Source organism: Salmo trutta, chromosome 18 (assembly GCF_901001165.1).
Source record: "Salmo trutta chromosome 18, fSalTru1.1, whole genome shotgun sequence".
Lineage (NCBI taxonomy): Eukaryota > Metazoa > Chordata > Actinopteri > Salmoniformes > Salmonidae > Salmo > Salmo trutta.
In genome coordinates this window covers 21570687-21586066 of record NC_042974.1, presented here as the reverse complement: position 1 = coordinate 21586066, position 15380 = coordinate 21570687, and the positions used below count along the sequence as shown (strand labels likewise).

Genomic DNA, 15380 nt, shown 5'->3' with positions numbered 1-15380 from the left:
TGAAACTCTCAACCTGCTCCATTTCATTAAGATTTACCCATTGAGTAAAATCTTCTGAGAAAACGTCAAAACAGAGCTTGAGGGCATGTTCATATGTCCTATAAGAATGGACCCATGGCTATTTGTACTGGGTGTCGTCGGGAACAGGCCCTCACTTACTTAAGCACAGCTTAATCTTCTTAAAAAAGTATTATTTGTGGCCTGCAAATGCATTCTCCTTAACTGGATAAAAGATCACCCACCAACAATAAATCAGTGTATTGTGAGATCTTCAAAGTGTTACCACTGGAGAAAATTAGTGCTATATTTAGGAACAAAGGAGATTTCTATACAATATGGGACCCCTTTTTGCTATCTCTTCCCCCTAATCTTGCAGATACCCTGAGAAGTGTCAATATAAAAATTGGATTAATTTATGGGTCAACTGGACCTTGGTCACTTTCTTGTATAAAATAAATATCTTGTTGTGTAGGTATTTTACACACTACAGCCACATGTGTTGCGTGTCAAATTATTAATAAAGGTATCTAAGGAATGAAATGTAAAAATAAAAAATAAAATAAAAAGCAGAGCACTGAAAGGGAATGTATAATCATTGTTTTGGTATTTGTTGGTTATGTTTTATGTTACCGTTTTGGAATTCAAATATATGTACATACTGTATGTACAATTTCTTGATGTTGACCCAAAACAAGGAAAATTATATAACAATAATAAAAAATATCTAACAATTTGTTCATGATTGATGGAAAAATGTTACAAAAAAAGGCCAGTATAAATCTGGTATAGAGTTTATTCATAGAGTATTTCAATGCAGTAGGTGCCCCAGTCACAATTACTGTGTGGTCCTGAGACTTGAAACTGCTTGGCTTTCAGAGCAATGAACAAGGTTTGAGGACAAAGTGGAATGTAGTGCCGTCTTCTGTTGCTGTACTTGCCTTTCTTTTTTAGCTCAAAGAACCCTGAATCATCACTCCTCTTCCAAAGGGAATTCAATGTGCCATAACCCATGCAAAAAAATAAAAAATAAATCCACCTTATATATACACACAGTTCTGTCATTTGCACATTTATTTTCAAGAAATCTTTTTAAATATATATATTTTTTAAATTCTTTATGAAATCTCAAAACAATTGGTTCTATATATTTCATCAAATCATGACTGCACCTTTAAATACATTATTTTGTGCAAGTTATTATATTTGTTTAGAATCTTAAGATAATGTAAAACCCTCAGTCTCTAGGTGTGAGAAGGCACTTCACTGTGTGAGGGACTATAGATAGGTGCAGGCCAGAGAGAGCAGCCTTGAGGGTTTAACAGTTCAAAATAGTCATAATACTCATTCATGCAACTTATCAAAAAATACAAAACAAAGAAATAGCCAATCACCCAGCCAGAGAGAAGTAAAACCTTGTGAATAACATGTAGTCCAAAGCATTGAAAAATAAAGTCATGAGTTGCGAATTTCTTAGATTCATCATCATCCCCTAATAACTATGGTTTAATAGGTTTTTGAGGTTCCCTTCGAAAGACACTGGCACACAAAAAAGACAAACCAATGCCTATATTTTATTTAAAAAATACTTTTGCCTCTCTGCTACCAGTGTTGCTTTTTTCTGTAAGTGTTTTTGGTTTTGCTACACAACAAGTGTTACTGAGGAAGAATGGAAACGTGCCTCAGACGCAATATGGCAGTCAAAGGTACGAGTTTAACGGCTTCTGTGGCAATCCAGCGGCCTTCACTGCTGAGACAGAAGGGCGTTCCGATTGGCCTTCATCTTCTCAAGGCGCTTTACTAGGTGGTTGTTGGTCATCTCCATCGCCTCAATCTTATCTAGTGCAATACGCAGCTGTGGGAAAAAGAGGGGAATGGTTAGAAATGAAAGATTAGACTATGTTTTATGTCAAATCAAACATCGGCCACTGACATTTTTTATCTATTGTTTTGTTCCTTACCTCTCTTTGAAGTTTCCTTTTTTCAATATTCAGTTCATCTTCTATTTTCTCTGAGTTATCCACTGATGCCTTGTATCTGGACACTTGTCCTTCAAGTCTGTTGATCTAGATATGAGGATAATGAAACAAAAACAAAGTAAATGCAACCTTCACATCTGACGCTGACATTTATTTTCATTTTCTCATTCAAACACTAAAATGTATGTATATTAATGTGTCTGGTTCAGCAATTTGCATTTGGTCAGCTAGGGTACATATGGAAAGTATGTCAGTGTTTCCGTGACTTACGTTTTGTTCCATTGTGCCCATTTCCTGTTCTGCCTTTGAGAGCTTGAACTTGTATTCACTTATCTGTCTGTTGGCATCTCCTGCAGAGAGTAAAACATTAGAACATTTGAGTTAGTACATTTACATTACACAGGACAAGGGAATTAAGATGTGAGCCTTGCTGTTAGTTTCTTTTTGGCAGTATATGTTTAATGTAAAGAGAAAGCCTTTTAGTGAGTGTGCATAGGCTTTGTATCAATGGTGACGTGTATGCCTTTGTATGTTTTGTGTGAATGGTAGTGTGAACTTTTGTAGGTTTGGGCAGGAACGGGACTTACTTTGCATCTCAATGAAGTGCAGGTCAGTGCCATTCTCCATCCTCTCTCCATCTGTGAAGGCATTCTCCATCCTCGCTCCATCTGTGAAGGCATTCTCCATCTTGGAGTGCTTCTGCCTCTCATCCTCCAGACGCATTTTCAACTTCCTGATCTAAGGGACACCACACAGAATGGACAGCATGACTAATTATAGCTGAACAGACAGTTAAAAAAGATCATGAGAAAATAGTCAAGAGGAAACTAGTATAGCCCTGCCAGACATCACTGGGGTCGAAGAGGAAAATTATACATGTACCTGGGCTAAAAGTTCGTCCTTTTCATCCGCAAGCTTTTGTATCCTAACATCTGCAAAGGAGAAAAAAATATAATAATTATAAAAAAGGTGCCTTGCAACTATGACCGCAGCACCATTGTGCTAAAATAACAATGAAGTTCGCCCCCTGGTGTATTATTGACTGAATAACACATGTACATCACAGATATTAATTCATTTATTTCTCCCACTGCTCCCTTTAGGAGAACCTGTTCTGTCCCCTCCACTCACCCAGAGACCCTTCCCCTGCTGACTCCAGGACCTGGGCAGCCTCCTGTGTGACCACGGTGATCCCTGTGGCTGGGTCATTATGGTTGATGTCCCCGTTAGGCATTCCCTCTGGGATGATGGCCAGGCCGTGTTTCTAAGGAGTCAAAGGGACACAGGGTTAAAAGAGGATCTCAACACAGAGAGGCTATGTCTCAATATCCACACTAGCATACCACTCAGTGTGAATTGGACCATGATAGTATGGTTATTGAAACTTGGCTAGTGTGAGGCAGCATAGGAGGGTTTACAACTTAATGTATTTCACGGTTTGAAATGCAATAAGCCACAGAGCTGTATGAAGTAACGGTTTACTGAGGTTTCCATTGCTTGTACACAGACTGACAGACACACAGCATACACTTAGTATACAAAACATTAAGAACACCTGCTCTTTCCATGACAGATTGAACAGGTGAAAGCTATGATTCCTTATTGATGTCACTTGTTAAATCCACTTCACTCAGTGTAAATTCAGGGGAGACGACAGATTAAATAAGGATTTTAAGCCTTGAGACAATTGAGACATGGATTGTGTATGTGTGCCATTCAGAGGGTGAATGGACAAGACAAAATATTTCAGTGTCTTTGAACTGGGTATGGCAGTAGGTGCTAGTCACACCAGTTTGTGTCAACAACTGCAACGCTGCTGGGTTTTTCACGCTCAACAGTTTCCCGTGTGTATCAAGAATGGTCCACCACCCAAAGGACATCCAGCCAACTTGACACTAATGTGGGAAGCATTGGTATAAACATGCGTCTGTGTAATGCTTTTGACACCCTGTAGAGTCCATGCCCTGACAAATTGAGGCTGTTCTGAGGGCAAAGGGGGGTGCAACTCAATATTACGAAGGTGTTCCTAATGTTTGTTATACTCTGTGTAGTTCAACACATTTGTGGAAGAAACAACCTAGTAGGAAAAAAGACAAAACAAACTTAGGTACACAAGAAGACATACATAGCTACATACCACAAGTTGCTTTATTATCACTGTTGTTTCTAGCAAGCTTATTCCTGGAACCTACTTCGTCTATTCAATGGGGATATAGACTAATCCCAGCCCTCTGGTGGTGAGACCTACCTCTCCTGTTTTGGCCTTCGCCTTGATGTCAGCCAGCTCATCCCTCTTATTCCTAATACAATCAAATAACTCTGTCTTTCTAGGGCTTGGTGACCACACGCAGGAGGGAGAGAAGACAAAAGGAAAGAGAAAGGAGAGAAAATAAGTTGAGGAATGGTTGGAAAGACTGATATACGTACAGTATATGCATGCACACTACAATGACCTTTGTAGATGCACATTTGTCTGTATAGACATGCAAACGGTACACCAGAATGGTAAGGTTGAGTTGGAAAGGCAAAGCGACAGATGTTGACACAACCACCACATGCTCACAGATAAAACACCACATGACAAAACAGTTCTGTAAGGGAGAGCTAAAGGCCAAATAAAAATATCAATCTGACACTAGACAGGCAGAGCTTTAAGTCTAGGTCTATATAACTTAAATGGATTTCATGCTGTCATTTCAGGGTAAATAAAATGAGTTTTAAAAGGGGAGAAATTTCTATTTTTTTCCCCGATACACATCAAATGCTTGAAGGTTCACAGTTTCCCTTGCACTGACTAAACTTTACGGAGTGCACACAAAACCTACATCTTAACCTAAAATGACCACAGCATCAAAGGTTTATGAAATTAGTGAGCCCACAGTCATCATATCACATGCAAATTTAGGGAAACTCCAAACTGTGAATTAGAATTGGTCCAACAACTACTGGCTATTATCCAGAGTCCCTGTCGTGCAACTATGAGAGGCAATAAACTGTTTAGGACCAGTCGATTACCTGATACAGATTTCATTGATCGGTGAATCAGCACCAAGTTTCCTTCAGGAAACTCTAGAGGTTTATATGGGTGGTCCGATTCCATAGCCTTCTGCTGAATTGTACACTCATATGACTGCCCCTCATGGATTTAAAAGGAATTGGACTGATGTAAGGAATATGGTGGAAACTCCCTCCAGCCATGCTTGCACCAACCCAATGCTTTTAAATACACGGGAAGGGAGTGAACGACTGTACACTTCTGGGTGAAGGGTATTGAATCTAAACACAAACCTTCAATTTCCATTTGGTCAGAGAGAAACATACAAACTAAAACAATACAAGCTGTCTGTGCATATCTATTGCCTCTCACAATCCTTCAGAGTCCCCCCAAGCGTGACCTCCTACCCCAATGTTTTTGTCCTTCCAGTTTATCGTTTCCTGCAGGGCAAACACCTCTCTGGTGAGGGTATCTAACTTAGTCTGGATTTGCTGGTTCTCCTTTAGTGGTATTGCGTACAGAGAGTGAGATACGGGATACAGGGTAAAATAGAATGAAAAACAGAATAAAATAGATGAAAAGGATGGAAAGAGAAATGACAGGATGAAACATAAAAATGTCGATGGCCTTGAATAGAAAGTGAGTGATAGAGTGATGAAAAGTAAGGGAGCAGAAAAAAAGACAGGTGGCCAGAAAATGATCTGGAATAGAGATAATTTCAGTATAGAGAGACGAGGCAAAGAAAAGTGACAAAGACCAGACAGAGAAAACGATGAAAAAGGAGAGGAGACACTGGGATGAGTGTGAGACTATGAGAGAGAGAAGTATAGTCTCACACTATGGATCTTCATTAAGCTACTGCAGTACACAGACTACAGGACTGGAAAGAATGGAAGTGTAGAAAGAGGTGTAGGTGTGAAGTGATGGCCACCAAATGTTGGTTTTCTTAGTGCAGCCATACCGCAAAGTGCTCATCTCTTCGGCGGATTCCCTCCTTTAACTCCACTTGTTTTTGCTGCAGGATTGCGCATGTGTGCTTTTGTCTTTCTAGTTCCTGGAATGAAAGAGGGCCGTTGTAAGAGTCACAATCAATCAGAAAGTGCAACCATTCTTCATTACACAAGTTAAAAATCTCAAAACCACCCCAAAAAAAGAGTGCAGTCATGGGCAGTGAGCAAGATTCCATTGACATTTACACTTATAGCATTTAAGTCTAGCCAGGTAATTGGATCAGAGAGATTTGGCCTTGTTTCCTCTGGAATTATATAGCTACACCCATTGTCAGCAAAGAGCAGTGGATCTCATGGTCAGACAGACAATGGTGCAGTTGGACTTGGCTGCTTTGCTGATTATAAGACCTGCACACATGAATGAGTTAAAGTATGTGAGCAAGTTGATAGTGCGGTTGGAGACTTTGCTGCAATTTGCATATGCTCACCTCTGTCCGAGTCTGCATATGTTAACAGCAGATGATAACGGTTATCTACTATGCTGTGTGTGAGAGAATGTTTAACACTTCACCTTAGACTTGTCCTCAGTTTCCCTACGCAGCTCGGCCATATGCTCTTCCATCTCCTCGATGACATCTTTGAGTGTGTCCACGTTATAGATGAGGTTGGCTTTGTCGTTGTCCAGCTGTGCGTTCGACACCATGGCTTTCTTATACTTCTCCTCCACCTCCGACAGCGACTCCTACCAGACACACACACACACACACACACACACACACACCTCTTTACAGAATGAACCATGAGGGAGATACCACAGAACAATAATTACTATTATTACTATAGTAATTACAGTAATAATAGTACAGCTCTGCACAACCACACTAGGGTTGGGCGATAGTATCGTCTGTCGACGATGATTGACAGCCATCATCAATGGTGACAACATCGTGATGTGACAGACGACGATGGTTTAGCTTATTTGAACTTGACCGGCGCCGCGCAGCAAAGAAAACAGTCTCGCAGTGCACAGCAGGGCAACACACAAGTGACATTCCGAGTAATTTTCCTATTTCTTTTTGCTATAGCCTATTTCAATAAATATTCTATATAGCCTACAGAATGCAAGAGAGGAATGTAGGCCAGACAGAGCGGAGAACTCCACCAAAGCAGCGCAAAATGTCCATTCAGAAAATATTATTTCTCTCTCTCTCCCATTCATGGGCATTTAGGCTATAGCCTAAACCTATTTATTATTATTTTTATTATAAAAGGACACTAGTGAGATCGACAAGTAATAAAACTGATCCACTTGATATCGATGGTGCATTGATTCAGTCGGCGGAATGATTCAAGCCACTGATAAAAAATTTATAAATAAGGAACTCTCAATTCCAAAGAACAAAAATATATCAAACTGGAGTGAGTTCAGCTATTGTGTTTCAGTTCTACCAAAGTGCAGGACATGCCAGGAATCAGGTGTGTTAGTCAACTACCCTTTTAAACACAAATAGATTCAGAGAACAGTGAGCTTTTAGAGTGACTACAGAAAAGAAACCAGGAGTTCCTCAGAGCTGTGTGAATGAAAGCTAATTATAGATTTTAGCGTAGGACTACAAACCTATCCAACAGACAGAAGATTGTTGAAAGACAAGACAAATCATGGTCTTGTTCTTACTCCCCAAGCACTGCTAGAGTTCAAACGAGGCTTTCAATCCATGCCATAAACAGTGCGTTTCAAACTGAGCAGGAAAGGTCATGCAGGGAATATGCCATCAGACTGAGTGTTTTTGGTGTTACAGTTAGCGGTTACAGTCAGTGGGGCCCTAGAGGGGGTGAGTTGTAGGTACAGTGGGGTTAGTGATGCCATAACGCTACCAGGGGACAAGAGAAGGCACACTGAGCTCAGGTCTCTCTACCTTCAGCTCTTTAAGTCCCTGCATGTACCGCCCCTCTACATTCTGAATCTGGTCCTTTAGATCATAGATATCCTGTAGAGCAGATGGGAAGAAAGGGTTCATGGGTTGGGGTGAATTGGGGGAAACCAGGAAGAATTAAGGACAGATTTCAAACAAAGCACCCATGCCGTTGGCATCTCCAGACAGTAATTTACTGTAATGGAAATTATATGATTAAAGGTTTGACTAAATGATTTCACCCTGAAAATGTATAACCAAGTGATTATAATGTTAATGTACTAATGTGTGGGCATGGGACAAGCTGAGACTTTAATATTTAGCAATGTAAGTGAGACGTTCAAGGAAAAGGGGAACTGTTAACAGACAACTTGGGACCACGGAGGAACTGATAACAGGAAGAATGTCTCCCCACCCAGGGAGGGGAGAAACCTTGAGGCTTACAGTGGATTGGGTACCAGGTGCAAGATATGAGAAACAATGTATGTGTTGTAGCAAAGTTTGTAAACTGCATCGTCAGTGTTAGAGAAGAGGAGGGACATTTGTATGACGAAATGTGTAATATAAAAGGCTGTTTGCATTGTATGGATTTTAGAGCTCTCGTAAATAAACATTCTGATCATTGTAGGCTGGGTCTCAGTCTGTTTCTTTCAACCGGAACCTTACACCTTCTGGTATACAAACTGAGTAGTTAAATTGAAGTTCGGTTTAAGAACATTGATAACTTAATTCCCCATAACATTTACCCAACGGTAGGCCCAGACATACAGGATGACAGCTTTATAGGAAGTTTAAAAAACATGTCACATACAATCTTCCCGTGCATACATGAAGTCCACATGTTAAATGAGGTGCTGAGTAGCAACGCACATGCCCCGCCCACCTGAGGATCTGTCTTTTTAAGCAATCTATTTCCTGTGTTTGAGGGACGCAAAATCCGCTTGTCACTTAAATCTCGCTGGATTGATTGCTTTCATTTTACTCCAGTGACTCTTTCATACTCTTGCTTGTGCCTGTTGTTTTCCCCCGTTAAAGTTATGAACGCGGATATGTTTATAATGACCTGTCAAACACCAAAATGAAAACTTGGATAATAGTGATGTCTGATCTCACAATGTAAAGTATGTATAGATAGGTGTAATCTAGAGCCAAGCATGTTGATTTTTGATCCGAGGGTATCTTGCTATTGACACGCTTGTTGAATTATGCAACAGAACGTGACAACAGTAATTAAATGAGGAAATCTAGACAGTGCAGGTGAGTGCAGGTAGGCCTAGACAAAGAAAGTTTGTGGTTCCAGCCCTGTTCCACCCCTCTATGTTAATGTATTCATACCCCTTGACTTATTCCACATTTTGTTATGTTACAGCCTGAATTCAAAATGTATCATTTATATATATATATATATTTTTTTACCAATCTACACACAATATACCCCATAATGACAAAGTGAAAACATGTTAGAATATTTGCAAATTGATTGAAAATGAAATACAGAAATATCTAATATACATAAGTATTCACACCTGAGTCAATACTTTATAGAAGCACCCTTGGCATCAATTACAACTGAGTGCCTTTCTGGGTAAGTCTAAGAGCTTCCACAAGAGGATAGTGCAACATTTGCCCATTATTCTTTTAAAAATTCTTTCAATTCTGTCAAATTGGTTGCAGATCATTGCTGGACAACCATTTTCCGGTCTTGCCATAGATTTTTAAGTAGATTTAAGTCAAAACTCTAACTCGGCCACTCAGGAACATTCTCTGCCTTCTTGGTAAGCAACTAAAGTGCAGATTTTGGCCTTGTGTTTCCTGCTGAAAGATGAATTAATCTCCCAGTGTCGGGTGAAAAGCAGACAACCAGGTTTTTCTCTAGGACTTTGCCTGTGTTTTGCTCCATACCATAGATTTTTTATTCTGAAAAACTCTACAATCCTTAACGATTACAAGCATACCCATTACATGATGCAGCCACCACTATGCTTGACAATATGGAGAGTGGTACTCAGTAATTTTCTCCAAACATAACACTTTGTTATTCAGATCAAAAAGTGAATTGCTTTACCATATTTTTTGCAGTATTACTTTATTGCCCTGTTGCAAACAGGATGCATGTTTTGTAATATTTTTTATTCTGTACAGGCTTCCTTCTTTTCACTCTGTCAATTAGGTTAGTATTGTGGAGTAACTACAATGTTGTTGATCCTTCCTCAGTTTTCTCCCATCACAGCCATTAAACACTAACTGTTTTAAAGTCACCATTGGCCTCATGGGGAAATACCTAAAGCGGTTTCCTTCCTCTCCGGCAACTGAGTTAGGAAGGACGCCTGTATCTTTGTAGTGACTGGGTCTATTGACACACCACCCAAAGTGCAATTAATAACTTTGCCATTCTCAAAAGGATAATCAATGTCTTTTTTGCGAGGCATTGGAAAACCTCCCTGGTCTTTGTGGTTTGAAATTCACTGCTCAACTGAGGGACCTTTCAGATAATTGTATGTGTGGGGTACAGAGATGAGGTAGTCATACATTTTTTTTAAATGTTAAACACTATTATTGCACACAGAGTGAGTCCATGGAACTTATGTGACTTTACTCTTGAACTTATGTAGGCTTGCCATAACAAAGAGGTTGAATACTTAGACTCAAAACATTTTAGCTTTTCATTTTTTTAAAACATAGTTCAGTTCCACTTTGACATTATTGGGTATTGTGTGAAAATGTCAATTTAATGCATTTTAAATTCAGGCTATAACACAAAATGTGGAAAAAGTCAAGGGGTTTGAATACTTTTTGAAGGCACTGGACATCCAGTATATTTATGCAAATAAAGCAAATCTAATTGTCTTTATTTTAACACAAAATAAATACCTGATACCATTAGAAAATGTATGACTGAATTCTAATAAAAAAAACTGAAATTTGACAAAATGAATACCTGAATTCCCACCAGAATCCCTGAACTCCATTCTTAGTCTGTGCCAGTAAAACGTTTTAATGTGCTATAATTCAGTCAATACCAGATGCATACCAGTTTGGAGTATTTTCATCATTGTCCAACTGTTGCATTTATTAGAATTGTTTAAAACATGAACAATTTTGATCACTGTTGCTACGGAAAGCCGAGAGAACTGTGGATGTTTCAGATATTATTCTCTGACCTCAAATAAAACAGTAGTGCGGAAAAGAGTAAACTACTACACAAATGGTTCATGGTGGTTAATGGTGGTTATGCAAGTGGAGGTGTGTGTTGGTGCGCAGGCATCTTACCCTAAATTCACTCAGACTGGTGTCAGGATCGACAATGCTGCCCGTGTTTGCACTGCCCCGTCTCGAGGAGGTCCCCCCCAGGGAGGCCAAGTTGCCCGCAGAGAGACAGGGAGTCGTGCAGCACGAAGACGGCTGGAAAACAATATAAAACAAAGCACCTTAGTTAGAGCTCAAGTCAACACAGCAAATAAAAACAGTCAACACACCCCAGGACTGTCATTCAACACCAACCCTGCCATCTGACACCACCGGGCCCTGGCTTCACTTATTCTCCCACTAAGCTTGAGCAGTATACAGTATATACCCTGTATACTGGGGTATTCTGAAATACCAACTATTTTGGGGGGTTGGTGGCCACTGCTTATTATAAATTAACTATCTAAGATGTGCCAAATAAATTATCTCCAGCTCAGGGCTCAAGCTATGCCCCCTTCCATAGACCTACATGGTAACTATGACGAGTTCCGGAGGACATTCTCTAACCAATCAAAGCTTTTGCCGTATGAACTGATATGTTGTCCATCCAATTAGAGGATCAGAGAATGAACCTAGTATTACGCATGTGGATTTAGAAGCTTGGTGAAATTATGACATTGTTGGATAGATTGAGATAGTTAAGCATTTTTTGATATTATTCAATTCAAATTAGTTTATTCAATCTACAGGAGATGGAGGAGGTAGATTATATATTGTTTTCTTAGTTTTAGAACTTTATTTTCGTGTCAAGTTAGCAAATTTGTAGTAGCAAGCAGCTAACTAACTACCAGAATCCAGTTATATCCACCAGAATGGCTAGCTAATGACAATTTAGTGGATTTTTATTTTTTCTTAAGAACCCTTTTTATTGAAAAAGCTGCATCAATCAGGTAATGGATGAAGGTCTGCATATTCAAACTGCAACTCAACGAGAAGGTAAGAAGAAACAGACTTTGACACTACTGCATTTTTGGGCAACACATAGTACCAGTCCAAAGTTTGGGCACACCTACTCCAAAGAAATTGTTAAACAAATCCAAATATATTTCATATTTGAGATTCTTTAAAGTAGCCACCTTTTGCCTTGATGACAGCTTTACACACTCGTCACGTGGTTGTCTAAGTCTTAACTGAAAGGAAAAAACACTAGGCCCTCCATGGAATGAGTTTGACACCCCTGGTCTAAACCATTCGATTATGAGATGAGGGCGAAATACAAAGTTGTGCAAATTTTTGAAGATAAATATTGATACATTACTAGCTCAAACACTTTTACATTTGACAAATTAATTAGTGTGTGATTGTGATTTCAGATCAAATGGGGGGGGGGGGGCTCAGCTCAGGTGCCTACATACACACACACACACACACACACACACACACACACACACACACACACACACACACACACACACACACACACACACAGCTCAGATAGATCCAGCTCAGAGAGCTCATAAGCTCCATTAGCAACAGATTTTAATATAGAATGGAAAATTAAGGTGTTTATGCAACAAATGTTTGCGCATCGAATCAAATAGCATTGAACCGAATCACATCGATTCGTTCCTCTAATCAAACCAAATGGTTTTAAACTAAAATGTATTGTTCCTGTATCGTAACCCATGTATCTAGATACACATCGAATTGTCTTGAAAGGAAAAGATGCACATCCCTACTGGTTAATATGTCTAAAAACAAGTTTGTGGGTGTCCTAGCAAGCTAAACAGACAATTAGCTAGCTTGTCAGTGACCGTAAAAGTATGTAAAAGCTTTTTTTTCCCGCATGGCTGAAACCACAGACATCAACTGTGGCTCGCAGTTGTAAGTTATAGCCAGTAATGTGGATGATCAGGGCTTTATTCAAGAACGTTTCTTGGGCTGCATTGATGTGTCAAGTGGAGGGCACAGGCCCACCCATTTGGCAGCCAGGCCCACCCACTGGGAGGAGAGGCTCAGCCAATCAGAATGAGTTTCTCCCCACAAAAGGCCTTTTTACAGACAGAAATACCTCCTTTTTTTCTTACCCTCGCCCCCCTTCTTAGATATTATGCACACTGATAGCAAATGTCCTTGCCATTTGATTAATCATAGTAGCAGGCTAACAAGAGGCAACAGCAGTCTGAATGATCAGACTGAAACAGAAGTGAAAATGATCAGGTGAAATTATGACACGAGTGGACAGAGAAATACAGCTTCACTATCCAATCAGAGCAGCAGGACCAAGGTACACCCCGCCCTTCTCTTTACAGACAGGCAAACTAGCCAGTTGAGTTATTTAGACCATGTAGAGCCTCACTTGACTGACCAACATGAGAAAGATGCGTGCTGGCACCAGAATATATTTTTTTCACCCTGATCACAGATCATTACAAAATATATTTAGATCGTAATCATATTCAGAAAATTGCCCATATCCGTTACGATACTAATTTTGTCTGACTACAAGGCCTCTACTTCTTAGCAAAGAGTAATAACTCAAACAAGAATTTTGCAAGGACCATCTGGGAGTGGTCTGAGTGGGGAGGAGGAAACTGAAAATTAGCTGTTATTGGCAGAGAGGTTTGGAACTCTTTCCTATTGGTCTATTAACTAATTTACCACCTGGTGATGTCACCAGGCAGGCCAAAACTCTATCCCACCAAAACAGGCTGAAATTTAAGGCAACCTTTTCAAACAGCTCTTACACAAAGGGCATTATCATTTTCACAATATTATTCCAACCTCATAGTGCGGAAATAAAATGAACAAAAATATGAACGCAACATGTAAAGTGTTGGTCCCATGTTTCATGAGCTCAGTTGGTAGAGCATGGTGTTTGCAACACCAGGGTTGTGGGTTCGATTCCCACGGTGGGCCAAGTACGAAACCCCCCCCCCCCCAAAAAAAAAAAAAATGTATGAAAGGAAAATGAAATGTATGCATTCACTACTGTAAGTCGCTCTGGATAAGAGCGTCTGCTAAATGACTAAAATGTAATGTAAAATGTAATAAAAAAATCTCAGAAATGTTCCATATGTACAAAAAGCTAATTTCTCACTTTTTTTACCTCCCTGTTAATAAGCATTTCTACTTTGTCAAGATAATCAATCCACCTGACAGGTGTGGCATATCAAGAAGCTGATTAAACAGCATGATCATTACACAGGTGCAACTTTGTGCTGGGGACAATAAAAGGCCACTCTAAAACGTGCAGTTTTGCCACACAACACAATGCCACAGGTGTGTCAAGTTGAGGGAGCGTGCAATTGATATGCTGACTAGGAATGTCCACCAGAGTTGTTACCAGATAATTTAATGTTAATTCTCTACCACAAGCCTTCGTTGTTTTAGAGAATTTGGCATTACATCCAACTGACCTCACAACCGCAGACCAAGTGTAACCACACCAACCCAGGACCTCCACATCCGGTTTCTTCGCCTGCGGGATCATCTGCATTTTATCGATGGCAATTTGAATGTAAAGAGATACCGTGACGAGATCCTGAGGCCCATTGTTGTGCCATTCATCCACCGCCATCAACTCATGTTTCAGCATGATAATGCACAGCCCCATGTTGCAAGGACAGGGCTCTACAGTGCGAGTATTTCACTTGCATTTGCCCCTAAAAATAGAAATGTGCGAGCAGAGTGTGGGAGTAAAGATTACAACCTACCGTGATATATTCCCCCCGCTGCTAATTGTTTAAAAACTACAGGTCCCTACATTCCACAAGCGGCATGCGCCAATCACAGTAGAGTTGTATGTGATGACGCAGTCCAGTCAGAATGAGAAAGTTGAACAACACTGGAAAAAAGTATCGGTATAGGCTATAAATTAATTTGCAAGACATCTCTAAAAATGAAGCCCATACAATTTTATTTTAAGCGAAAAAGAGACGAGAAAGAAGAATCCGGCGAGGGGAATTCGCAAGGTTCAACTAATGAAGCCTTTTCACAAGGTTTACCTGAGGTGGATAACGTTAGGGATGCTGAGAACAACTTTAGCGAAGCTGCTGAGAACAATGTTAGCGAAGCAACCGTGACCCCCGCTGTCACTTCAACGTCCACTGTAGCCGGCGGAGGGAGAACATATAGATTCAGTGCGAATTGGCTCAAAATGTACCCATGGCTAGAGTTCTAAAACAACGTCATGTTCTGCAAATATTGTAGAGGGCAGAAACAGGCTCGTCCTTCGTGTCAGGAAACTCGCATATGAAAAGAACATTTCGCGGCGGCCTATCCAGTGCAGAGATCTGTACCTGTTGAGACAGGAGAAACCATCAGTCAGCGTATCAGCAGCATTGAGGAGGCAAGTGCT

The 15380-nt window shown here is 40.1% G+C and overlaps 1 protein-coding gene across 3 annotated transcripts; it reads right to left on the bottom strand.

The window, feature by feature from the left end:
• Positions 1–775: 775 nt before the first annotated feature.
• Positions 776–15375, bottom strand: LOC115152994 (leucine-rich repeat flightless-interacting protein 2-like). 3 transcript variants are annotated; one of them, XM_029697969.1, is made up of 12 exons: positions 15322–15366; positions 11171–11236; positions 11105–11136; positions 7838–7909; positions 6493–6663; positions 5933–6025; positions 3108–3240; positions 2859–2908; positions 2564–2714; positions 2247–2326; positions 1959–2063; positions 776–1852 (listed from the first exon to the last, which is right to left on the bottom strand). In XM_029697969.1, exons 1-12 carry the CDS (start codon positions 15341–15343, stop codon positions 1742–1744), a joined length of 1086 nt encoding a protein of 361 aa, XP_029553829.1. In that variant the 5' UTR covers positions 15344–15366; the 3' UTR covers positions 776–1741. The 3 variants fall into 3 exon arrangements, with proteins under 3 accessions (XP_029553829.1, XP_029553831.1, XP_029553832.1); XM_029697971.1 differs by having other exon boundaries at positions 11105–11236; positions 15028–15375; XM_029697972.1 differs by lacking the exon at positions 7838–7909 and having other exon boundaries at positions 11105–11236; positions 15028–15373.
• Between the last annotated feature and the right edge of the window lie 5 nt (positions 15376–15380).